Below are 27,098 nucleotides of genomic sequence, written 5' to 3' on the forward strand. Positions count from 1 at the left end.
ATATGCTCAAAATTTTGCATAAAATTCCCGGAAACCCACAGAATGGTCTCCTTAGTGTTCACCAGACCCAGGATAAAACTTCCAAATGTTAAACTTTTGGGAAATATATTTATGTCTTTCATACTTGACAAACTACTTTGTGAAATAAAACTTGCTGAATTTTCCCACATCACATCACATTTTCTTGTAACCTTGAGCCATCATTGATATTTTTAAATTTTGGCCTGATCTACATTAGCCTTCACATTTCCACACTACAACGGGCAATTAAAAAATAAAGTCATCGAATCTTAGCATCCTTGAAGCTGTCTCTAGTGCAATGGATGCAGGAATCTTTTATAAATTCCACATAAGTGATCAGTAAGCCTCAGCACCCACACCTTCTTGACTCCTCCAGACAGGGACAATTTATACACAGTAAATTTCACCCTTTTTAGGGGTGGAGTTTAGGGATGCAGTTATATAAGTTTTCACAAATATGTAGACACAGAAGAGTCCCACTGTCCCTTTGTACTCGCCCCTCCCCCCACCTCACTTGTAACTACTGTTCTGATTTTGGCCCTCCAAATTTTGTTTCTTTTGGCCCCCACATATGTCTTATACATAAAATATAAGATGCAACTCTTTGTGGCTGAATTCTTCTTAGCATCTTTTGCAATTCAACCACATTGCTGCATTAAATGATATATTGCAATTTATGAGTTCACTTGCTTTTGGATTAATGGACACTTGGGTTGTTTTTTAGTTCTTGGCAATTACAATATTTGCACTAGTTTTTTTTTCTCCTTTGTTCTTTTCCTTCTTTTCTTTTTCTTTCTTTCTTTTTTTTTTTTTTTTTTTTTTTAGGGTGGGAGGAGACTGGAGCACAAAAGTGTTGTCCTGTTTATTCTTGTCATCTAAATCCTTTGGGACTTTTCACCAGGGCAATTTGAAAGCTCCAATTGCTTGGAGCAGCTGATCTTTTTGCATCTGTGTTGTTTGCCTTTATATTTACCTTCCTTTTCTGCAAATTCGGGCCCAAACATTCCCCTGGTCAAGATGGACACCAGGCTGGTGAAATAACCCACGTGGCCACATTGTGTACACAGGGTCTTAGCTTCTCACTCCACCTGTGGCTCCAGCACCATATGCCTCTGAATCACTTGGGAGCTTATCACTCGGGAGCTTATTAGAAATGCAAAATCTCAGACCCTACACCAGACCTACTGAATCAGACTCAGCGTTTCGACTAAGTCCCCGAGTGTGTGTCTGATGCATCTTAAAGTTTGAAAAGCACTGATTGTATTCCACACTACTAAAAATAAACTACATATTTTCTCAGAAGCACTGGCTCTTTGTTCCAACTTTTTCTTTTCCTCCCTGGAGTGCTCTTCTTTTGTAGTTGAGTAAAGAACTCAAGTTGAGGGTCTGGGGAGATGACGAGCGCCGCATCCTCGGAAGATGTAGGGAAAAAAGAGGAGGCAAGGGGGAGAAACCCGAGCAGAGCGCAGAGTCAGGCCAGTGAGGAGGTACCCGCGATGAAACGGCGGAGGCAGCGAGCAGCGAAAGGTCGGACCCTACGGGGCCCCTTCCGCGGCCCCTTGGAGAGGGGACACCGGGCGGGACGCGGGCTGCGACGCGCAGCCCCGCGCTGGCAAAACTTCTGGGAGCCTGGCCGGAGGGGCGGGGGGCGGGCCGGCAGAGGGCGGGGCCGGCGCGAGGGGCGGGGTCAGCGCTGAGGCCGCGGGGGCAGCGACGGCGCCGGGCAGCGGGAGCGGCGGCCACGCCATGTGGCTGCTGGGGCCGCTGTGCCTGCTGCTGAGCAGCGCCGCGGGTGAGTGGGGGGCGCGCGGCGAAGTTGCCGCGGGGCGCGGGCCGGTGGCCGGGCGCGATCGCGTCTCCTCCCCGCGCGCGGGCCGTGGCTGCGGGCGTGGGTGTGCGCGGAGGGCGGACTCCGGCGCCGAGCTGGCCGGGACCCCGCCGAGGGGCCGCGCGGGGTGCGCGCGGTGCTATTGTGTGGGCGAGCGCGCCGGGTGGCGTGTGTCGGTGTACGCGGGCGGGGCTTTGTGTGCAGCCCCGCGCGGGGAGCCCGGCGGCTGCCCGGATTGGGCGTAGCTCGAGTGTGTCTGTGAGTGTGTTGTGTGTGTTGGGGAGCGGAGGAGGGGAGGGGAAGGGAGAACTCTGCCCTGATCGCGTCTTCCCAGACGCCCGGGCACTCGGTGCCGCACTGCCCTCCCCGGGGCCTCTCCCGGAGTCTCCGGCGTGGACCGGTGCCTCAGTCTCCCCACTTGCACCGCGCGCGGACCATCGCCGCTTCCTCCCTCTCCTCCCTGGGACCGGGTTTGGTTTGGGCAGAGTGAGATGAAGCAGGGCCGGACCTGGGAATTATTAGTTCTCTCCACTCACCCTGGGAACCCGACCTTGATTTAAGTCGTCTGCCCCCGGGGCTCTGGCCTGTGTATCCTGAGGGCCCGGAGAACAGCGAGCCTCCTTTCCTCCGAGATAGCGTGCTGTTCCCAGGAACTTTTCTGCTGATGTGGGCACGCTCCGAGTTCCAGCTTGGAGCCCTTCCTCCCCAGCCCCTGCCCGCCTGCCTCAGCTGTCAGCGGCCCCTCCTCGGTGCCCCGCCCGCTTTTGGCCCCCCGATATTTATTTCTGGACACCTGATGCCCAGAAAGTGGGTGACAGGGCCCAGGAGTTTTCTTAAGCAGAAAGCTACTCGTCCAGCATTTGTACCATCTTCATCTCTAATTTGTGTGATTTTTACCAAATGCTTCTAGCAACTTGCCTGTTGAGATGTGTCTGGTGATGTGCTGGTTGGGGAAGACACTCTATTCTGAGCTGTCCCTTGGAGATGTAAGTGCTTTGAAGGGAAGTCTGCGCCTTTTCTAGCAGTCCTGGGCTCTGACCATCATCAGAATCTGCTGGGCAGCCCTCGAACCCCCGCCCCACACCTATGACATCATCCCCACTCCTCTGAGACTCCATTTAGACAGTGAGGGGCTGGACCTGCTGTGGCTGCTGTGGGTTAAAACCAGATTTGGGTCAAGGTGCCCTGTTTTCCCTGAGCTATTGGCCACTCTGAGGAAAGAGTTCTGAGGGGTGTTGGGCATCTGCCAGCAGGTGTGAATTATGTGGAGGCCGTTAGATCAGACCCATTTCCAGGGCATCTCAGATATGAAGACAGGCCTGGATTCATATACTTGATTCTCACAGCTGTGGCGTATCCCTTGATAATACCAAAGGACAGTCTGGACTCTCCTGTGTGTATAGCTTGTGGGTCAGTGGACACTGTTATTTGTTGCCTCTCCAGTTGGTACTGGGTTGCTTGAGTTGAATCTATGTCTCTAGAAAACATTGGGAAGGTAATTGTGTCCCTCCCTGGCAGCAATGATTATGTAGTATGTGTGTACATATAGCACAGAGCTAAAATAAATAAAATAGTTGTAGTGGGAGGTTACTAGGGGGAGGGAAGGAACAGCCCAACTGTCCCCTGGTGGAGGTTGTCCATTATCTGTGGGCTCTGCATTACCTGTGTGGTTGCTGTTTTACAGGAAACGTCTAGGTGGGTTGGAGTGTGCATTTTTCATTTTACATTAAGCATCATCTTTTAAACATGAGTTGCATTTTGACCCACATGTTGCCAGAAGCAGGGCTGGTCATTTTTCCCAAAGTTGAGGTTCATAGTCAGACCAGATACCCTAACCTATCCCATACATACCCTATACTTCAGTGCTCTTCTGAGAATTTGTTAAAACAAGAGAGATTGTAAAAGCCAGACTTTGGATTTTTGCCTCCTTTTGAGAGTCTGTAAAAGAAAGTTGAGGTCAAAGTTGAGCCCTAGTCTGAGCCCTGGGTCTTTGTGAGGCTGGAAGGCCACATGCATTCCAGGAGCAATTTAGAACCCTTTGTTGTTCAGGAACCTTCTCAGACGCTTTCATCATCTCTCTGTGTGTGTGTGTGTGTGTTTGTTTTTTCCTTTGTTTTAATTGTTTGTGTTAGGGAAATGAAACATTGATTTCGGTTATTATATTTTAATGTATCCTGCTAGAGAGCTCAGCCCCAGTCACAGTGTCTGATGTCCAGTTTTCCTGCGTGTGTGTGGACTTGGTGGGTTTAAGTGTGTGCCTCGAGCCATTTCTAATGGTGGCCATGCCAGATGGATGGGCGGCCTCCTCCTGGGTGACCTTTGCCGAGTCTCCCTGACATCCCCCTTCTGTCAGGGAAAAGGCTCCCTTTCCCCCCTGTGTGTGCTCCTGGGAGTGTGGGTATTGACCTTTTCTCCTGGAAAGAGCTGCTTAATGGCATGAGGGGTCATTTTGATTTATTTTTTAACTAGCTAAGTAGTTACAGGGCCCAGCACAGCCCAACCCGGGTAGATGAGACTGTGCACCCAGAGTACAAATAAACACACCTTGCTGCTTTTCATCTTCAAAGAGGTGTGACTGGCCTTCCTAGTGGGGTGTGAGGTGTTTTTTCCTGATAGCCCACTGGGCCATTTGCTGTGCCATAGGTTGGGGGAGGGACAGGGATGTGAGTAGGAGAGGGTGGGGTGGTAAAATTCTGGGTCTGGAACAGGATAAGTTGACAGTGGGCTTGTATTGTCACCTTCCCAAAACATCTTAAGAGACTTTGAGGCATCAGGCATATTTATAATGAAATGATTTCACTGGAAAGTCCTGACCTTTATCACTTTGCCTGTTTGCGTGGGCAAGGGAGAAAAGGGAACCCAGTATTTTTGGTGCATCTCCTGTGTGTGAGAAGCTCTGCTTGCCACCATAAACACACTGTCTTGTTGAGTTTTTGCACTGAGGTCACGTAGCAGGACTATCTAGGTTTGATGGTTCTGGAGCAATCAATAACTCCCAGAGCACCACGGGAAGGTGAGTGCTGAGTTAGATTTTAACTCCTCCGGCTTCTCTGGGCCCCACCTGATCTTTTCCCACCATTCCCAAGATTCCAGTATTGGTGCTGCTGGCCTGGTCTTCCAGAGGTCTTTATGAATTAACATGGTCCTCACCGTCCTCCCAAATCTGGTCATTTTGAGGTCGCTGCTCTGAACACATTCAACTGAGGCCTAAGCTTTCTCCGGAGGACATGTTGCCATGCATGGCAAGTACATAAAATAAATCTCAGTCCTTGAGTCATGTTGGAACTTGGTCAGAATAACTGAGGGCTCTCTTCTGTGTCCCTGGTTGGAGAGCCTGGAGGAAAGACACTGCACGCCAGGTCCCCTTGCTGGACCGCAGTGGTGCTTACATAGGGGGTCATTTTTATTCATCAAACTCTCTATTGGTATTTCTCCGTTTGTTATATGTTTATTACATTTTATACATAAATATCAAAGATAACTATATGCCATGGAAGCCTCTTAGAGCAACAAAACTGTTTTTAGCTATGGGAAAGCTCCAGGGACAAATGTATTTTTGGTTTTCATCAAGTTTCTCTCTCTCTCTCTCTCTCTCTCGCTCTCTCTGTGAACTATGTTGGAGCTGTCTGAGCCATTCTAACTGTAGTTCGATTTATTTATTTATTTAGTTTTATTTTTGGTCAGTGCCTTTACCTGACACCCAGGGAGATTATTTTTTAAGAAATGGTGGCTCCTGCGTGTGTGTGCACACTCCTTTCTTCCATTGGATTCAAAAGAATCTACTCACTTGGGTACTGGGGAGTGTCCTTAAATGAGCATGTTTAGGGAATCAGACAGATATTGAAGATGGTGCTTGATGCTTGATGTTGAATTTGCTTACCAGATGTGGACTCCCGGAGTAAGGTAGCTGCTCAGTCAGAGGGACAGCAAATTTTCTTTTGAGGTAGGATTTGTTTCGATGGTGGCAGGAGCTGGGAGGTGGGTTCGTCTAGTGTGGGGTTTTTCAGCCTTGGAACTGCTGACATTTAGGACTACAGAGTTCCTGCTGTGGGGCCAGCCTGGGCATTGTAGGATTTCCTTCAGCATCACTGGTTCTAGATGCCAGTAGCAGTCCCTCTTCCCTGCAGTTTTGACCACCAAGATTGTCCCCAGACATTGCCATCTCACCCCTGGTTGAGAATCCTTCATATGGTGGGGGCAAGCCTTCTTGCTATTCTTTGCTGCCTTCCTTAAAACTGCCTTCTGGGTGCAGTGGGTCATCAGAGCGCTCTACTCCCAAGGGGCCATTGGGCCTCTGCTTTGTTTCTGCAGCCACACAAGTTCAGGGTGAAAACACATTCTTAACTAGAAATGCCCTCAGCACCCACCCTCCGCTCTCCCTTTTACTGTAGTGAAACTTCTGGAATTTTTGCCTGCAGTTTGGTTCCCTTGAGAGAGACATGTGCTGGGAAAGAGGTAACAGGTAGGTGGCCACTGCCATCCGAAGCCACCTGGCTCCCAGAATGTTAAACTTGGGAAGTTCTCGGGGCCTGGGGCCAGAGGAGAACAGGCTACCTGAGAGTTTGCCTTGGGAGTTGGAGTGTTGAAATCTTTCCCCGGGAAGTTCCCCTTCCTCGGGTCCACAGAGCAGTGATTGTTCTTTCCCTCCGGATTCCTCCTCCAGGCCATCAGAAGGCTATAGGAGGCCGGGGGTTCTGCAGGTGGTGGGGAAAGTCGTCCCCACCAGCGGCAAGCTGGGTTTTCAGAGTTCTCCTCTTCCAGTCTCTAAAGTCTTTTTGAAGTGTTGTTTTGTAACTCTTGGGTTCCTCGAAGGCACAGGGCCCCCAGGTGTCACTGCCTTTGTTCTCTCCCAGACTTCCTTGAGTGTTTTCCCCTTCCTTTTCTCCTCTCTGCCGCCTTCATCTTTGGGCATGAATTTGCAGGACCCAGAGGGGGACACTGGGCTTCATGGGAAGAGGGAAACATGGTCTTAGTTCAGGTGCCTTTGCCTCTTTCCAAAAGCCTACTCTGAAAAGGAGCTCTGGCTTCCCAAACATGTGGTTATCATTATCCTTTTTATCTTTGAGTAACTAGAAAGTTCTTTTTTTGGGGGGGCGGGCAGTTACTGGTTGATTGATCTCGGGGGTACTGGACCACTGAGCCACATTCCCAGCCTGGCTTTGTCTTATCTTTAGAGGCAGGGTCTCACTGAGTTGCTTAGTGCTTTGTTGTTGCAGGCTGGCTTTGAACTCCTGCCTCAGCCTCCAGAGCCGCTGGGATTATAGGCATGTGCCACCAGGCCTGGCTGAAAATTCTTCTTAAACCCTCTTGCTTCTGGTGTGATACCAGCTCTGCCCCACCCAGGCCCTGTGTTGTGCTCTAGAAGTGCAAACCTGTGCAGAACCTGATCTTTGCCCTTGAAGAACCCAGTGATCCACTGATGGGTGTGAGATTGTTTACTGGCTTTTATGGTTCTCTGGGGATTGTAGAGGTGCTCCTCACCCCCCCCCCCCCACCCCTGAACCTTGAGGGAATTTCCAAATGTGAGAATCTTGGGGACCTTGGTGGGAACGGAGCTACGCAGATGTCACAATTCCCGGCACATATGGACCCCCGGTGTTTGCAGATTTTCAGTCCATACATCATTTTTTGAACAGGTTCCAGAGCTGATAACACAGGCCCTAGCTGGCGGCTTTAACTTTCCAGATAAAATGTCCAGGTATGTGTGTTGGCGTTCTGAAAGTCTTCTGACTTGAGACTTCTGAGATTTGAGTAATTTCTTAAAATTACTGGACGACAGCCTTCTTTAACTTATGGTCAGACATGTTATGTATGTTTGTATACAGTCATCACCCATCATCTTTGAGAATTGGTTCCAGGATCTGCCTTGGATACCCAAATCCACTGATGCTCAAGGTCCCTTGTGTAAAGTGTTAATGGTATTTGAGTAGAATCTAGGTGGTTATCCCGTATACTTTAAATCATCTCTACATGACTCTATGATATCTAACACAGTGTAAATGTTATGTATAAACACTATGTTGTTTTGGGAAAAATGACAAGAAAAGTCTGTATATGTAAAATACAGATGAAATTTTTTCCCCAATAATTTTGATCTGTGGTTGGTTGAATCCACAGGTGTGGACCCTGCAAGTAGATACAGAAGGATGACCTAGTTTTACACACACACACACACACACACACACACACACAAGCTCTTACCTCTCTTAGTGCAGATCCCACTAGATTGTGCACTTCTTGGGGGCTGGGATCCTGTGTTCAATGTATGTGTCACATTTCTCGCTTCTCAGTGAAGGTTTGCTCTGTTTGGCAGAGTGCCAAACACTGTACAGGTATTATTTTGTTGTAATCTTCTCAAATTAAAAACACCACCAAAATAGTACACTGAGTACCTGCTCATTATACAGAATTGAAACAAAACAGAAGAAAGGATGATAAAATATTACAAATCTTCCTTTCTCTTCCTTTTACACTTCTCTCCTCTTCCATCCATCTGTCTATCTATCTATCTATCTATCTATCTCACTATCTCACTTCAGCCTTCAGATGGAAGGATGTGTAAATACACATGCACATTGAGGGACATAATTCAATCAGCTCATACCTGTCCACAGTGGTAGTTTTTTTTTTTTTTTTTTTTAACTGAACTGTTGTATTTCATCAGTTGTTCCCTGAGCCACATGGCTCGGTCACCTGCCCCTGTTTTTCAGATGTCTCTGTTACTCCAGAGCGCTTAGCAGTTTCTCACCTTTGCTTGTTCTGCTCGGCTCATGCATGGTGCACCTTCTGTCTCTATCTCGTGCGTGTTTCTGAGGCAGGAATAGCAGCGGTACAGCGTAGCTCTTTTGTGTCTTTCTCTTTTAGGTCTCTTACAGTGCTTGGCTCCTGCTTTTCGAGAAGAGGTGGAGTTGTACTCATCCAGTCATAGATATTTACTTCACTATTGTCAAGTTGACCATTTCCGTACACAATGATTTTTCATTTCCATGCCGTATTTAAGCATCATCCTTAAGTAGACATTCTAAACAGCAGTGTGTGTCCAGCCAGGGCAGCCAAACAATGTTCCCAACTTGACAGAAGCGATAACACAGAAATGAATGTGGCCAGGTCCGCCCAAGCCCCACCAGCGACCAGTAACTCAGCTTCCTCCTGTCCTGTGCCGGCAGAAGTTGCTGTTGGCCATTAGGCACATCTGGATGTGGGTGATGTTAATATCAAAGGTGAGTCTTCTTAGCTGTATTTCTTTTAGCTTTTCTGTATCTACCCATTCTTTGGAAAGCAGCTTTGATAACATCTTTCTGGGATATGTAGTTTACTCAACTGGTCAAGTGCTCTGCCATATTACAGATGAGGAAACTAAAAGGTGAAGGCATTTCCCCCAAGCCCTCAGCAAGTACCAGTGGCGGCATAGTTGGTGCTTGCGTCTGCACGACCTGAAATCTGTGCTTTTAACCGCTGGCTCTGTTGCTTTGTTGTTTCTTGTTTGTTAGAAGAGGAAGCGTATTGTCTGGGTTGTTCTAGAGAATTCCATCATTGGATACTGCTGTCATATTGATGTATTGAGTGAGATGCAATGATCTGTTAGAGAGCCATTGGAGTGGGGGGGAATCCAAAATTGGCTTTATTCCGGTGGTCTATCCTTGGTAGGTTGAGAATGGTTTTCTGCCATTCCCCCTGTGTGGAGAACTTATCCTTATGAGCATTTAAATTGGCCTTTGCAGAGGCTTGATTTATTAAAAGAAACAGTAACATCAATAAACCAATTATTTAGCACCACAAGAATTGCCTTTGAATATGTTAATGATGGAGAGAATTTTCTTCCCCTTTCATGGAAATATTTCGTTGGAATGAGCAATCGAAAGCCATTTATTGGTAGTCAGTACGTTTCTTAAAGAGTACTGGGTGCCATAGAGAAGGACCCACTGTTTCCAAAGTCTAGAAATAGATTTTTAAAGCAAAATTAAGAGTGCGGATGATAATGCCTCATATAAAAAGAGAAATTTAAAAATCTTTTTAAAAAAATTCCCTTCTGACCCTGAGCTGAAGCTTGAATGGGGTAAGTTTTTGCCATCTGATTAAAGGTGTTGGGGCAGGCAAGCATTTCAGGCAGAGCTTGAAGAAGATGCTGGGCTTCACGTCCTGTCTTGATCCCTCAAAGCAGAGAGCTCTTGTGGGCAGTGGTGCCTGGTGGGGAAGTATTACTCCTCATCTAGCAAGTGTCATTCACCATGGGCACACTGGAGTGAACCCCAGAATTTCTCCAGAGAACTGGGAGCTAGACTCTCCTTTTCATGAGTCATTGTGATATCAGGAGAATAACTGGTGATAATGTGGGCACATTTGCTGGCACCCAAGTCCAAGTGTGATTTTTGACAGGCAGCACAGTGTGCAGATGGGGCTATCTCCTTCCTGGAGACCGGCCACAAAGACGGAGAGCAGCCATTTAGCTTACTCTGGAACAGGCCTTTGGCATCCGGGAGCTGGAGGGATGTGGAGTTTATGAATAACTTGATTTAGAAGACTCGCAAACCCGAGGTGCCAGTGCTCCAGGTGGCAGTGGGACACTAGTGTGTGTATGTGTTGGCACAGAGAAACGAAAGCACAAAGGGTGTTTAATTTGATTGAGTTAAAAATCCTGGCTCCTTATTACAAGGCCCAGGGTGGTTGTCGTTGGGGGCGTCGGAAGCGCATGGTCTTTGATGGCATCGCTGGAGCGTTTCCCTTCAGCCTTAGCCTTGAATCAGAGCAGTGTTCTCTGGGAGTCGTTAAACTAATTGGAAATGGCTGAAAAATGAGCCCTGGTCACACTTGAAATTCCATAGTTAGAGAAGCCTCATGATGGTTTGGAAAGTTCTAAATTCAACTTTTTTTTTTTTTTTTTTTTAACTATAAGATGAGGGAGTTTGGGGAAGATGGAAGAGTGATTAACAACACAGGGTTTTCATTTCTTCAGGACTGAAGCCATAAAAATGGTTGCTGCTAAGGAAGAGAAACCAGAAGAAAACTGCATAAGGGATTCCAAAAACACATGTATAAACGCATCATCATAAGTTTGATTAAAAAGTATGATAGTGGCCAGGTGCAGTGGGTAGCTCATGCCTGTAATCCCAGCAGCTCAGAAGGCTGGGGCAGGAGGATCACGAGTTCAAAGCCAGCCTCAGCAAAAAGCGAGGTGCTAAGCAACTCCGTGAGACCCTGTCTCTTAAGTAAAGTACAAAATAGGCCTGGGGATGTGGCTTCGTGGTCAAGTGCCCCTGAGTTCCTCCCCCATCCAAAAAAAAAAAAAAAAAAATATGATACTAACTTGTGAGCCCAGCTGGCAGGGAATGAACTAGAACTGCTATGAATTGATGCTAAGTGCTGTCACAGGGATAACACTATAAACAATGATTTTTGCCTGTGGAACATTCTGTGTCAGTGAAAGAGGGAACTAATCCTGCAGATGTGACTGAGAGACTGCAGCCATCGGTGGCGCCCGCGGAAGGCAGCAGTGATGTGGTAGGATAAAGATCTGGAGTTTTCCAAATGCATTTATGCATTTTTCCAAATGACCCAAGTCAATGATAATGACTGTGCAAGAAAAGCTGACGGATATTGAATATATAAAGAGATTGTTCATTTTTTTGAACACTGAACATACCAGCGCAAAGAGATGATCAAAAGTTGGAATATATATTCAGGGAACAGAACACCTCCCAGAAATGGTGGGCCATATCAGTATCTTTTGAAAGGACCTAGGAAGTGTGACTAGGCAACAATCCTGGACAGAAAAAGGCTGTCTTCTCCTTTCTCGTGTGATGGAAGTTCCTGACTCAGGTGGAGTCTGTTGTGTCCTTTGATGTCTGCCTCGTCACCTGATTTAGTGTTTGGCATCGAGTCAGCCACACAATAGGGTTTCCTGTAGGTTTCCTGGAGGAAGCAATGGAGGTTAGCTACTCATGGGAGACTGACTTTGAAGAAGAATAGCATTGAGGACAGAGTCAGATGAAACTGGGTGAATGACATTTACCTGACCTAAGCTAACTTTGCCCTCGGGTGACAAAGTGTTGCAGCAACTCCAGGTTTTGGAACAGTCTCATTGATCTTCAAAGACCTGTAAAGATCTTTATAAGAGATATGCTTGGCTTAAAAAGACAAAGAAAAAGAGGCCCTTGAGAGGGAAATGGATTATAGCAATTGTAAATGGGGTGATAAATTAGATGGTACATTATGAGGCTAACATGTGGCGTATAAAGAAGGTTTCTGACAGCGTAATGAAAACGGCTGAGCACCTTGATTCCACTTGAAGGGAGTTTACATAGTTGACCGAGTGAGTGGGAGAACTTACTAGGAGGAAAAATGAAAATAGTTCTGTTTTATAAAATATCAGCATTAAAACATTAAAGAGTAATAAACTTATTCTTCTGCTCAAGTTTAAAAGGAAATAAAAATTTGCTGGTGTACCCGCACAAATGGATTTCGGGAAGGAAGCACATCAATAAATACAATCTTTGAGGGAAATGGAGGGTGATATAAATACATCAATTATAACACTAAATGCAAAACGAAATGTCATTAACCCTTATTTAAAAAAAAAAAAAACAACCACACACATTTATCTGTTTCTTTGGGGAGGCACAGTAAAAACCAAGAGACGTAAAGAGACGCAAAGTTAGGGAAATAAAATCTTATTATACAAAGGCTACTTTCATGGTATCAGAAAAGTAATTTCGTAGCATTAAGCATTAATATAGATAAACAGGGTTATCACAAATGGCAAAGGTTCATTAAACAACAAACATCTGATCATCCCACATACCAGACAGGAAGAATCGTGAATATGATGGAAGTGTTGAAGGTTCTTTAAGTGTGCAATTAGCTAATGCTTGGAAGGTTAAAATATTTAGAGAATATAGTTTTAATGCTTTTTTTTATTTTTAAAGCTTGTGGGAACAGGGAAATGCTGGGATCTAAAGGGCACTGATGTGTCTACAGTTGAGAATGGGGAGTGGAACTGGCTGGTTCCTCTGGGAGCCCCCAGGGGTCTTTCCCCCATGCACCTGTTCTCTGGATCTGCAAAGAATTGGCTCAGGGAAGCCTTGGGGATAAAAATCCTCCCTGCTGATGAGATGAGGGGGTTGATGAAGCCTGGAGTTGAGTGTGGTCAGCCTGAAACCAGTGGCTGCCCAGGGGTGGATCTGCTAGTGAGAACCGGCAGGAGCCTGGTTGGGAAAGAAGGACTTGGAGAAGGAAAGTCTGTTTTTGATTTTCTCTATTATTAAGCTTTGACATTATTTAGATTATTAGAAATCAATTTCCTAGCTAAGTAAAGTGTTTTGTTTTTTTGTGTTTTGTTTTTAAGATGATAGAGTGTGGACTTGGTTGGAGAGCTGTGTGGGCTACCCACCAACAGCATCAGCATCTCCTGAATCAGAATCTGCATTTTAACAAGATCCCCAAGTGACAGGGAAACACGGTGAAGTTGGAGGAGACTGACATGGTGGCAGAGAACATAGGCTTTAGCATGGACCAGGCAGGTTCAGATTCCAGCTCCCACCTTGACCTTGGGCAGCTCTCTCAAACATTTCCAATCCTCTACATCTTCATGGGTCAGTAGGGATGACGATGGTCCCTATCCCTTAGAGCTGTTTTAAATGTGATACTGTATTTGAGCCACTTAGCTTTTTTACCATTGCTCACCAAATGCTAGTCATTTGTTAGTAGTAATGAGAGGTACAATAAAAATTTGGATAAAAGAATCACATTGACTTGTAGCATAACGCAGAGGTTGTTCACACATTGGTTTACTGTTGTATTGGATTTTTATAGTTTTGATCATACATGGACTATAATTTCACGTCGGGCTTTTTTCACTTACGAATATAAGTGAAATATAAGTATTTTTCTGTATTAAATTAATCTGGGAGAACAAATAGAGCCGTGCGCTGCTTCATGACGGGGTGAGTTCTGAGAAAGGCTCCATCAGTGAGTTGCATGCAAACACAACAGCGAGCTCGCTCAGGCTCAGAGGGGGAGGGTCACTGGCTGGGTTTCCTGATGCAGTCAGGAATTCGGTAACTTGACACGTGGGAGGCTGCTGAGGGTGTAACACTGCATACTGTTTTACAGAAAGGTGTTTAGTATTTAGTACATAAGGAGAAGGAGAACATTTAAACACAGGTTAGAAGGTATAGTACAGATATGTACTGCCCAGTGAGATTTCAGTCAGCAGTGGTCCCCCTATTAATCATATCACCTCTGGCCTGAGAGCCATCTTGGTTTGTGTAAGTACACTCTGATGGTCACAGAACAGCGTATTCCTCAACGTGTACCCCGGTCATTAAGCCATGGGACTGTTGTGTACCATAGTCGATGGTTGGCATCATCAGGGATGATGTACTTGATTGTGTGTCTGCCATACTCTGTGTGACTGGCAGGCCTGTGGGTTTGTTTATACCAGCACCACCACAGACAGGTGAGTGATGTGTTGTACTCCGTCCATGTCACCGGGCTCTGGAAATCTCTCCGCTCTCTCATGGTCTTGTGGAACCACCTTTGTGTATGTGGTGTGTCATTCACTGAAACTAAGCCAACCCAGTCAAGCCAGGGACAAGCATTCTCATGGATCATGTCCTTGTCTGTACCTTGGGGGTGATGTTACCTGGCTCATGTCTTCATGAGGGTGGTCACCAGGATGTGGAAACAGCTGGTAGAAGGCAGAATGCTGTCCATGTCGTTGTCGAGAGCAGGTTGTATTAAAATGTAGGAAGAGCCTAGTGACGTATTTACCTGTCAACTCCACGACTTCACTTCCTAAGGAAGTAGTTTAGGATGTACACAGTGGTACAGCTGTGGGTGTCTTTGTGGCCGCATTGTTTAGAGTGGCAGAACATGGGAGCTAACAAAACGTTCACTCCTGGGGTGAGCTGCCTCATCAGTGTCGTGAGATGCTGGGCACGCCATCGAAGGGGACTGCAGACCTAGGCTCTGTCACACGGTGCCCCTAGACACCTGTGGTTAATTAAATTTAGTTAAGATGAAATTAAAATGAAAACTTCAGTTTCTCAGCCACACGGGACCCATTTCAGGTGCTCAGGAGTGGCTCCCATATTGGATAGCACAGATGGAGAGCATGTGCATGACTGCAGAAAGTTCTAGCAGACAGAATTGACCTAGAAGAATAAACCTTACATGGAAAGAGGATTCTTAGGAAACAGAATGGTTCAAATTAGTAGTGTGTAGGTAGTATAAATTGCACCATGGGGCTTGGACACAGCCTGCCATTTCTTTATTTTTCTAAATTCAGCCAAATTTGGCTGTAGGTGTCCCCCAGACACCACGAGGTAGAGATTTGGGGTCAGTCTGCGGTTGAGTCCCCTCCTTCTCCTGTGGGTTCTGTCAGGACTCTTGGGTGCCAGGCTGGTTGTTGGTGTCATTATGGCTTTTTGTTCCAAAGCTCATCGCCTAGCATTAGCTCTTATGTTTCCAAACTCTTTCATCCACCACTTTTCCCCTGAATTTTACGGCAGCAGCTTTCAAGGGTTGGTGGAGAAGAAGCCACTCTACCCTCTCCCTCTTCCGGCGGGTTGGGAATTGAGGTGGGCAAAGGCTGGAACCAAACTCAGGAGGAAGCAGCAACTTCGCAGGCTCCTCCCATCCATTTGCCAGTGTCCGCAGGCCCTGATGGATGCTGCAAGAGGGCGTCATGGCAACCTGCCCCTCCTGGCAGCATCAGGCCTCCTGCCCCGTGGCCTGGTGTCCAGATCAAGAGGCCCCTTGTCTCTTTTTGGGTATTTAGCAAACAGTCTGGCCGGCTGGGCTGGGAAGGAATGCTCTCTCCCAGCCTGGTCCTTCCCCACAGCTAAATGCAGCCTTAGGGGTGTGTTTGCTGTCTGGCTGTGTCTGTAGACAGTTTCTCAGGAAAGCTCCCGATTCCCCCTTCAAAGCCCAGCCAGCGAGCCTCCTTTTCTAAAAACAGCCCTTAACATATTCCCCTCCCGGTACAGAATTAGTCTCAGCTTTTAAACAGCTGCGGCTACCTTATATTCCTTCATGTTGAGTGTAGCACCCAGTTTTGAAATTATTTATGGGTGTTCTCTACGATTGAATGGCCATTAAACCCTAAACGATCGTAAAAGTAACCTAAGTGCTTTCAAATATATACTTTGCAATCACTTTAGATTCTGGAATCTTTCAAGGATCTCGAAAGAACTGAAAATACCATGACAAACTTGAATGTGCCTCACACAGACTTACCAGGTTTTTAACGTGGGCCGCTTAAACTCAGATTTGCTTTTGAAAAGAAAATTGGATCGCTGATGTCGTCAAAGACTTGCCATGATCCCGTTCCTTTCTGTCCCACCCTAGAGGTCACCACTGACCTCAAGCTGGTATGCATTCTTTCTGTCCATGTTTCTCATCTTTTCCCACTGACCCGTGTGCCTACATCCAGTGCATTCCATTTTAACTGTGATGCTTTAAAAAACTAGTGCGCTGCCTGTATTTTGGGCACGGACTTCTCACTTGGTCTTACAGTCCTGAGGTCCATCCTGTTGCCACACAGAGATGTGGTTTATTTTAACGGTGGAGTATTCCACTGTGTGGATGTCCTCGTTCGTTTATTCACCTCTCCGCAAGACGGGTAGGTTATTATAGCCACACACACCCTGCTCTCGGCAGCAGGACTTTCTCTGGGATAATCATCACTCTCAAAGTGGATCTGCTGATCAAAGGGTTTGCGCGTTTTCAACCTGAGCAGGTGCTGTCGCCCTCTCTAGGAGGCGGTCCCACCCCCTGCAATCCCATCCTCCCACTGGTGGTTTAGGAGAACACCTGTCTCCCCTCATCTCTTCCAACCTCTGGCATTGGAGTTTTGATTTAGTTTCCCCAAAGTACACGCTGGTGACTTGCCGTGGTTTGAGTTTTTGCCTCCCCCTTATTTCTAACTGGGGGTATGTGGTAGGCTGAGGCCAGGCTTGCCCCGGAAGTGGATATGCGGGTGGAAACTGAGACCACAGAGCACAGGCAGGTTAGAGGAGGTGGCTGCAGTGTGGGCTATGCAAGAATTTCCCGGCCTGAACTCTGGAGCTTAGGGCCGGGGGGCGGGGTACGGTTTCCTTCTACGTGGATTTTGGGGTTGCACTCGGAGGCGGCTGAAAGAAGCGTGCCCCACTGTGAGAAAGCCAGCAAAGCAATGGAAGCCCTGCTTGGCTTCCAGCAGATGTTTGGAGGAGTGATGTTTCAGGGAAGACTCAGGACCTGGAGGCCTGGCTGAGTGACCCTGGGCCTGTTGCAGAGGCCAGTGCCTCAGGGGTGCTTTACCTGCAAAAGGTTAAGTCTAATCCCAGGCTCATTGCATTTTGGGTGCAAGGGGATGAGATTACACATGGAGGGTGCTTTGCCCAGTGTGCTAACACTTTGTGAACACTCACTGTGTGCTTTGTAATCCATGCTCTGAGCCTGGGCTTGAGGGTTAGGTGTGGCATTAATTTCAGAATCCCCAGTGCTGCAATGGGGTGGGTACTCTGAAAATGTTTGTTGAATGACTGTGTGAGTTTCTACTCAGTGACTCTTCAGTTGGCTTCAGTTTGTACAGCTTGTAAGAGCACTGAGAATTCAGGAGGCTGAGGCAGGAGGATCAAGAGTTCAAAGCTGGCTTCAGCGATTAAATAAAGTCTTAAGCAACTTAGCGAGACCCTGGCTCTAAGGAAAACACTAAAAAGGGCTGGGAATGTGGCCCAGTGGTTGAGAATATTTTTAATGAGGAACTGCTACTTTGGTCTTAAAGCAGAGATGAAGACTGTTAATTTACCTTCATCTTGAAATTTCTAATCACCAGCCATGAACTTGAAATTAGATTTTTTTGTGTGTGTGCGACTCTTTGTTTTCATATGGCCTTTAAAAAATGTATTCTTCTTATACTTTGGATGGATGAGGTCGAATGACCCACAGGCCCAACCTGTGTGGCCACCCTGAGGATTAGTGTCCCATGATAATTTTTCATACGTGGCTGTGTGGGGGCTCCTGGCTGCTCTGGGAGGCTCTGGAAACATCCTGGGCTCTCTGGAGTGCTTCCTCTCAAATGCCTTCCTGCTGTGGAGCCTTGGAGATTTGCACAGGAAGTGCCTTTCTCCAAGGATATTTAGGGGAAGACACTGAGGGTTCCCTCTCCTGTCTAATAAGTTTCGTGCACTGGAGAGGTGGAGGGTGGGAGCAGAATGGAAAGAAACGGAAATGTCTTCAGACTTGAGTCATTTGCATCCCTAGGACACCACAGGAAGGACAGTAGGTGGATTAAGAACTCGTGGGCGGGGAACCGAACAGGGCCAGAGGCTGGTTTCGTAAAATGAATGAAGAACCGGTGCCTCTCAGAAACGGTGCTCTGCATGAAGATATGGAAATAAGGTGGCAAAGACTCCATCGAAAAAGGGCTTAATCAAGAAATATCTCAGAGCCGGGGAGAAGGGAGTGGAGTCATACACTGACAGGCAGTCAGAACTGTGGGGGGCCAGCATCAAAGACGAGGGCCTGAAATTCCATTGGAATCCGTTTTTAACTTCTGTCCCCTTGCATTGCCTGAGATTTGGGGGATGAACGTATTTGTGGTGTGTGTGTGTGTGTGTGTGTGTGTGTGTGTGTACCTGCATACACATTGCTTACCTTGGTCCTAGGAAGAAATTCAGCGCTGGCTCTGAGAGGTCCTCACACTGCAGTCTTCTATCTGGGATTGTCTTACTGCTTTGTTTTAAAGAACAATTGCTGTTACTCTTGTGTAAGGTGATGTGGTAGGTGTGGTTGTATCATCCAGAGTTTCCCCCGGACCTTAAGTAATTCAGAGTTTGTCAAGAGAAGGGAAATGAGGGCGCAGGTGTCAGAGCTGGGTGCCGTATGGTAGGTGCTGCGGAGAAGGATTCCAGGATGGCTCGGGATGGTCCCAGGGCTGGGCAAGTGTGCGTTAGTTGTTAGTTCTGCTGGAGTCTTACAAAACAGAGGGAGGCAGATAGAAAGAGGACATAACTTGACCGTGAGTACTCTTCTCCTGCTAATGGTGTTTCCCATTATTAGGCACTTGCTATATCCCAGGCCTGCTTTTGTCCAACCCCTTCCAGATCCATAAAAGGTAGAGACTCTCGAGATCATAACTTGACCCCACAGGAGACGGAGTCTCAGGGAGACTGAGCAGCTTGCTGGGACTTGGGCAAGAGCTGGGCTGTCAACCTCAGCTTCTCCCGCTCCCAGCAGCCCCTGCTCTGGTGCTGGGTGGTGATGAGCAGAGCAGAGCTTCCCTGGGGATTCAGATTAGACCCAGGGCCTGGCCTGAGGACCACGCAGGCTCTGGAGGCACGTGGGGCCTGGATCTGGAGACCTTGGAGAGCAGTTTCACTTGAACGCCCCCGGAGTGGAAGATTGGGCATGCAAATAAGGGTTGAGAAATGGAGCTGGGGAGGAAGTGGAGGCAGCGAGGCGGAACCCATTCCTGGGGCCCTGGGCTCCCAGGCTTGGTTGCTGTGGACCAGAAACCTAATGGGAAATGAAAATAAGAGAAATAAAGAAGTTGGGCTCCTGACGTTGGGTCACTTCTTTTTACTTGATCCATGAGGCAATGAGGAAAGCATTATTCTCTGTTCTCTCACCACCATCTTATGAAAGAAATCACGTTTTAATAGGACAATGGAGCGGTAGGTCATCCTCAGAAAACAAGGCCATTCTCTGCGTGGGACGCAGCCAGTCCGGGGGAGCGCTCCCTCTTAACCGGCCCCTCGTTTTCTACCCTGTTGCTGACCAGTGAGGGCGTCCTCACGGACAGGGTGTTCTTGCAGGACACATTGGGACATCTCTGGTAGAGACCGTTCTGCCCGGAGGCTGATGCGGGGGAGGAGGCGCTGGGCAGGTGGGAGGGAGGCTTCAGTGTGTGTTGAGGAACTGGGGAGACCTCTGTGACCTCTCGGAATGAAGAATACCTGAGAAAGGAGAGGGGAGACAGGTCAAAGGAGTGGACCTACTTTTTTTTTTTTTTAGCACCTGCCAGGTGTGCCTTAGGTGAGAGGTGGCACTGAATGTTTCTAGAGTGTCTTTGGGGACAGGGACAATATTACTCCATTGCACAGAGGGGGAAACCGGAGCTCTGGGTGTGTTCCATTCCTGCATCTCCTCACAACCAAGTCGCAGAGTTGGGGTTCAGCCCGAGTCTGGCACATGGTGCCATTGTCAGCCTGGACCCTAACCCTAGGGTGGCACTGATGTGCTCTCCTGGAGCTTTTTCTCAATAACTTGACAATAGTGACGTGTCTAGGTACTGCGGTGTTTCCCTTTGAAACTCATGCAGTTAGTTGTCTTGTGACAATCGATGTTGGTTTGGTACCTGCTCTGTGGCCTAGGCATTGGGTCAGTGGCAGAGTGGCCTCCGTCATGTACAGATCTGCATTTGATGAGCCGTCTTTCCCAGAGTGCATCTGAAGTGTACCCCGAGTGTCCCCAACCCAGCTGCACCGTGGAGTCTGTGCAGCTTCCTCGAGGAGGGCATAGACCTGGGAGTTTCTGCCCCTGGGGAAACTGAGGCTCAGATAGAGGGCAGCAGATGCAGGTGTGGCCAGGCTCCTCGCCCTGGACCCGGCCTTGTCCACCAAGGCTCTTCCTGCCGGCACCACGGATGGCCGCTCAGGTTGGCGTGAACCCCAGGGGGCTTCCCTGAACACTCATAATGGAACCTTTGAACAGCTGCCCAAGGCCGGTTTTCAGATTTTCAGCCCTTTTCCTCTTCTGATGGAAGCGCTGACTGACTAGCTGGTTAATAGGTCCCCGAATCTCCAGGCCACTGAACTTCCTGATTTTCAGGCATTATCCATGGAGAAAATCCGCTCTGCAGAAGCTCGTGTTTGACTTAATGAGCTCAGTCAAAGGCACCCTCAGGTGGTGGGCAGCGGCTCTGATCGCCAGGAATGGGGTTTGGTTTCCACGTGGTGGGAGGAGGGCAAAGGCTTTGGCCATGATTTATTAATCACTTCCTTGGCCGAGTGGCTCGCCTGACTCCCCTGGGAGCCCCGGTTGGAGGCTGCTTGGGATCAGCCTCAGCAAGGACTCCTGGTCTTAGGGTAGCCTGTGCTGTTTCCTGGGCTTGGTTTCTGGAAGTTTCTGCTCTGACCGGCAGCTGTGTGGTGGGACCAGGGCTGCTCACCTAGAGTCAACCCTTTTCTGCTTTCAGAGGGTTCTTTCTTGGCAGAACGAGCTCCTCCAGGGAGGGGGCACGTGGGGCCCACGTGCATGGGTGGAGGTCTCTCAGCGAGACGCCCTGATAAAATATCGACCTCACTGACTTGGTACCAAGTAAGTCCTGGTTGGTTTGTTTTCAAAGTCTTAACGACACCTGGGCCATGAGGATGCTGGCTGGTTGGCTTAGCCTGCTCCTCTGGGAGTGAAGCAACCGTGTGGGGGAAGGGCCCACAGCCTGGGTGCCTTCCTGCCATCGTCTCCTGAGTCCTCTCAGGTAGGGGTGGCACTTGGAATGGTGTCTCCCCAAAAGACTCATGCAAGCCCTCGTCCCTGGCACCTGTGAATGCCACCCGACCTGGGTGTGGGGCCTTTTCGGGTGTCACTGGTTAAAATGATCATTCTGCATGAGGGTGGCCCTGCTGCCCACCGCGGGTGTCTTTTTAGTGAGAGCAGCCATACAGACCCACGTCCAGGGAAGACACCACCTGAAGACAGAGGCAGAGCCTGGAGTGCTGTACGCACAGACCACGGGATGCCAAGGATGACCAGCAGCCCCAAGCTGGAGAGGCCGGGTACCATTCTCTCCCAGAAATTTCAAAGGGACAGCGGTCCTGCCAACCCCTGGACTTTGCATTCCAGCCTCCAAAACTGCAGAATTGTGGATTTCTGGTGGAAATTGTTATGGCAGCCCTTGGAAAGATCTCGGTAGGACAACGTAAAAGGGCATTAACCCCATTTTACAGATGTGCAAATCAAGGCTCAGGGGGGGCTAAGCTTCCTACCCCAGTTCTCTCGGCTCACGTGTGGAGACAGATCCTGTCGCCACCACCACCAAGTGTGTGCTCTCACCTGTACCACTGAGCGGGCGAGGTGGAAGATTTCTGATGCCAGTTATCTAGGACACTTTCATGAGCAGTGTCACCTCCCAGGGAGGCCGCCCAGTTGCAGTGCAGATTTGCACCAATTCCTGGATTCACTCAGAAGTTTCCCGAGTGACCTGGGGAGCATTTGCTCTCGCTGAGGGGACATGGGCTTTTCTGCTTTCTGCCCAACTGGTCTAAGTGTGGGGTGGAGGTCTGATGCCATTTCTCCCCACCCATGAGGAATGGGGGTGATCAAGGACCAAGCCCCATGCTAGGAGGTCAGCCCGCCCGCCCCAAGCCTGTAGCTGCAGAAGGTGACAACAAAAGGAAGCCATTTCTTTCTAATCTTTCTGCTCCTGCCGCTACCCTCCCCCCACAGCTGGGAGGAACAGAAGTTAGCAGGGGCCAGAGCATGGGGACACTGGGGGGCAGTGACATCACCTCTTGGAATTGTTATGGGCTGAATTATGTCCCCCAGAATTTGTTTGCTGAAGCCCTCACCCCAGTCCAGCAGAATGTGGTTCTGTTTGGGGACAGAGCCTCTTAAAGGCTATTTAGGATGGGTGCGGTGACGTACACCTGTAATCCAGGAGGATTGCAAGTTCCAGGCCAGCCTCAGCAATTTAGCAAGACCCTGTCTCAAAGTAAAATATAAAAAGGGCTGGGGATTTGCGCCCCAGGCTTCAATCCCCAGTATGGGTGGTAGAGGTTATTCAGGTAAAATGAGGTCATGTGGTGGCCTGGGGAGGAAGACAGCCAAGATGGCCTGAGGCAGGGGGATTGTGTGTCAGGAGCTGGGAGGAGAGATCTGGCAGGGGCGGAGATCTGGCTGGCTCCAATGTCTGGGTGACAGATGGGTCTTGGGCATCAGGGAGAGCACGTGTGGGGGACCTGGAGCTTTGCTGAGCTCGGCACAGCCCAGGTAGTAAGGGAAGGTGCTTCCAGAGGAGACTAAGAGAGGAGAAGACCAGAGCACAGAGCAGAGAGCTGCGGGGAAGTGTTTGGAGACGCATCAGGACAGGGCTGGGCAGAGGAAAGGCTGGGAACCAGCAGTGGGCTGTGGGATTCCCAGGGAGAGTGGAGGGCCCAGAGCCACGGGGGCTTGACCATTTTTTGTTTTAATGGGAGGTTTTGAAATTGGTGGTAGAGGCGCTGGGGCTGGGACTCAGTGGTGGAGCCCTTGCCTGGCATGCATGAGGTACTGGCTTCCATCCTCAGCACCACATAAAAATAAATAAGGGTATTGTGTCCACCTGTGACTATATATATATATTTCCTGTTCACCTCCCTGCCCAGTTAGCAGTTACCAGTTCTCCAGGCAGATCTGAGGACACTGCACTCTGATCCTTACACAGTTCCCATGGTAGCTGTTCATGTATGTGTGTGTGTGTGTGTGTGTGTGTGTGTGTGTGTGTGTGTGAATAATCTGAATTTAACTTTGCAGAATTCGTAGCCTAGCATGCGTGCTCTTCTGTAAGTAGAGGCGTTTATTAATTGGAATTTTTATTATTTTGAAAAAGAAATACACCAGATGGTTGAGTATTTAAAATGCACACAAACACCGGATGAAAAGTCCTCCTTTCTTTCTGATCCAGCCCCCGCCCCCCCACCACCAGTCTCCTTCCTGCAGGCACCTCAGCCTTGCTCTGCTTGGGTTGCTTGTTTGTTTATACTAAATGGATTTCAGAGATCTCTCTGTCAGAACAGAAGGAGAGTCCTCATCCTGGTTTTTGGGGTCCATGGTATTCTGTGATAGGATATACCGTAAATCGATGCACCAGTCTCCTGTTAGTAGACAGGTGGTTCACATCTTTGCTGTGACAAACATTATTTTGTTTGATGGCTTTATACATATGTCATTCTAAATATGTGGAATTGTTGATCTGAGGAGTCAAGTGCATTTGTAATTTGGGTAATTGCTGCCTGATGGTTCTCTAGGGAAGCTGTATGAATTTACCCCCCACCAGAAGTACACAAATGTGCCAGTTTTCCCACTGCTTTCCAACCCACTGTATTAACACACATTTTGATCCTACTAGGTGTCTATTGTATTTCTCTTATAACAAGTGAGCGTCTTTTAAGAAGAGCAGGAACCACTGTAGTTTTTTTTCCTACAAGCTGCTTATAGCCTTTCCTTATTTTTCTGCTGAGTAATTAGTCATATTCTTATTGATTTGTAGGAGCTACTTACATATTAAGGAAATCAATCCTTTGTGATATGAGTTGCAGAGGCTATTTTCCCTCTGTAGTCAGATTTATTAGTCCTTTTTTTCATGGCTTCTGGACTTCATACCACAGCTAGGAAGGCCTTCCTCACTCCAAAATTACATATGAAGAAGCAACTTTGATTTACTTTTCCTATTTAAGTCTTTCACCCATCCAGAATTATTTTGGTTTTATGTGTGAGTGAGGGACCCGGTGATATTTTTTTTTCCAGGTGGCTGTTCCGTTGTTCCGATCATTTATTGAATGGTCCATTCTTGCTCACTGATTTGATCTGTGGTGTGTGACCATATTATCACAAACTTTGTGTGTTAAGGCAGCGCACATTTGATCATCATAGTCTCTGGGTCAGGAGTCTGAGCGCTGCTCAGTGGGCTGTCTGGAGGCCAAGATCAAGATGTCCTGGGGGAGGTGGTTGGCAGAGTTGTTTCCTTGCGGCCTCTGGGTTAAGGGCCTCCTTGTCTTGCTGGCTGTCAGCTGGAGTCTAGTTCCTTGTCATTGTGAGTCCCCAGTGGGGCCTCTTTTTTCATCAAGTCAGCAAGAAAGACCCCAGTGTGGCGGGAACCACAGTGTGGCCGTCTGGTCACATTTATCTTATCCTCTCGATTAGAAGGAGGTCACAGGTCCCCTCCACATGTGGGGGAAGAGGATCACCTGTGGGCATCCTGCCAGGAGGCAGAGACCATGCAGGGGCCATGAGGGTCATTCTGCATCGCTGTCTTAATTAGACTTTGCTCTCTCAGCTTCGCAGGAGGGAGGAGGAAGAGAAGCCCACTGAGAGTTGGGAAGTGGGTGCTGTCCAGCTGAGCGCGTCTTTCCGAGTCCCTGGCCTTGGAGCCCGGCCCTGGCTGGCCATGAACTTCATTCACTGAGGCCCTTTGGCTTCATTCCTTGGCTGAACTTGATACAAGGGCTTCACGTCTCCAGGCTGAGAGGACCTAGGAACTGCTTGGGCGTAGGGGAGGCTCACAGCCTGGCTTCAGTGCACCTGGCCTTGAAGTTCCGTGCTTTATGAGGGATTGTGCTCATGTGGGTGACTAAGGCTTTCTGGATGCACCACGACTGTAACTGAGGACAGGCGTGCGGTTCCACGTGGGCACGCTGTCCTGGTGGGAAGCAGCGGGTCGCCGGAGGGGCAGGGATGTGTTAGAGGTGCTGACGGGCAGGGTAGCCGCCTCCTGGCAGGACAAGAGCCTGCAGAAGAGGCATCTGGAGGGAGGCTGGAAAGGCCGGCAGCTGTATTTTCTCCATTCTTTCTGTTTTCCCCACATTTCCGTAAGTCAATTTCGTTACCCACAGTTTGCAGCCAAAAAAAAAAAAAAAAAAAAAAATCACCACCGTCCCCTTTCCCAAAAGTCGTTATGGATTGATTGGCCTGCTGAGTGGAGAGAATTTCAACTGGAATTGAAAAGGGATGAGTTAAAGAAAGTTAAAACAAACAGCAGCAAGCCTAGTGCTAGCGATGTGCACTCGGGCTCTGAGCTTTGCAGGGTAGGATGGTGTCGGGTGGTGTCCCCATTCCTGATGGAAGGACACAGGAGGGGCCGAGCCAGAGAACTGGCCAGGAAGAGAGAGCCCCAGGGCGGTTTCCAAAAAACTGGAAGGTGTGAAGCCAAGAAGGAGCATTTCGGTGGCCCCGAGGGTACTGGATGTTTCTTAGAGCCCGGGAGCCTGGACGGTGCCCAGGGCCATCCATGAAGGGGACCCTTTCTGGAGCCAGGCAGCCGGCTGGTGCTGGTGGAGGGTCTCTTTTCCCTGGGAGAATAGGGTGCTGGGACTGTGTCTTGAAGCAGAAAAGGGATGGTCTCAGTCGGGGGCTGCCTGGCTGGAGTGACGTGGGCCACACACTTGCCAGGTGGTGTTTTAAACTTGTGACGAGTGGCCACAGGGCCGAGTTTGAACTTGGAGGTGTACGTGGTTAGATCCTAGTCCCTCGGCCATCTGGGTGGGCATAGTCGTGGGGATAAGTTCTGTGTGCCCAGCTCTTCCCTAGGTGCAGAGGGTCAGTGTCCTGGGGGGAAGGAGGAGGGGGCAGGGACTTTGGCTGGTGGGGCTGGACAGTTCTCCCACAGCTGGCGATGGGAGCTGGCTGGGGGTGGAGGGTGCTCAGAGGAGATTGTGCATGGGCAGGAGATGAGGGAGGAGGGTTTCCCCAGGAATGTGGACAGTTGGGAGGGGGATGTTGGAATATCCTGCCTACTCTTCCCTGTCTTCTGGGCCAGTGGATGAATGTGGTTTCATTCACATCCAGCTCACTGAGGTCCAGGCATTGGGTTAGGCTCTTGGGACTGGCAAGGTGAAGAACAGTCTGTTCTCTCCACTAACTCATTTTGGTTGGGAGGGAGAAGAATACTCTCAAGAATCTGAGATGAAGTTGGAATAAATGAGATTTACTCTTTCTCAAAGAGTCTGTTTTAGCTGAATTGTGTTGTGTGGTAAGTTGTGGGTGTGTGTGTGCACATGTGTGTATGTGCTGCTTTGGCTTTTAATTCTTCTTGGAGTCTTGGAAACTTGCATACTGAGAACATATTTATGAACTTTTGGGGGGAATGTTATTGGTCTGTTGAAACTCAAGCTGAAATGTAGTACCTCATGAGACAGGAGGATCGCAAGTTCAAAGTCAGCCTCAGCAACTCAGTGAAGCCCTAAGCAGCTTAATGAGACCCTGTCTCTAAATAATTAAAATATAAATTGGGCTGGGGATGTGGCTCAGTGGTCAAGCACCCCTGAATTCAATCCCCTATACCAAACAACAGACAAAAACTGCGTTACTCAGGTACATGTTATGGCTGTTGAGTGACTTTCAGAAACTGCTAGAAGTAGTTAGCCATTGGGGATTCAGGCTTGCTTTCTTATGTGTTTCTCCTCTACCTCATCACGTAAGATGACTGCTTGAGTACCAGCCATGGCATCTGAATTCCCGCTGGAAGAAGGCAATAGGAAGAATCCTTCTTGGAACACTGAGGCCGAACTTT

The 27,098-nt window shown here is 48.5% G+C and overlaps 1 protein-coding gene across 2 annotated transcripts in view; it reads left to right on the forward strand.

The window, feature by feature from the left end:
* Window positions 1-1,701: 1,701 nt before the first annotated feature.
* The window catches only part of LDLRAD3 (low density lipoprotein receptor class A domain containing 3), a 233,557-nt gene continuing 208,160 nt past the window's right edge, over window positions 1,702-27,098 (forward strand). For both annotated transcript variants that reach the window (XM_081273161.1, XM_081273162.1), the window contains exon 1: window positions 1,702-1,813. In XM_081273161.1, the coding sequence (XP_081129287.1) occupies window positions 1,768-1,813 (46 nt within the window). In that variant the 5' untranslated portion in view covers window positions 1,702-1,767. The remainder of the gene's footprint in view (window positions 1,814-27,098) is intronic.

Source organism: Spermophilus citellus, assembly GCF_964194105.1.
Source record: "Spermophilus citellus genome assembly, chromosome: 2".
Taxonomy (NCBI): domain Eukaryota; kingdom Metazoa; phylum Chordata; class Mammalia; order Rodentia; family Sciuridae; genus Spermophilus; species Spermophilus citellus.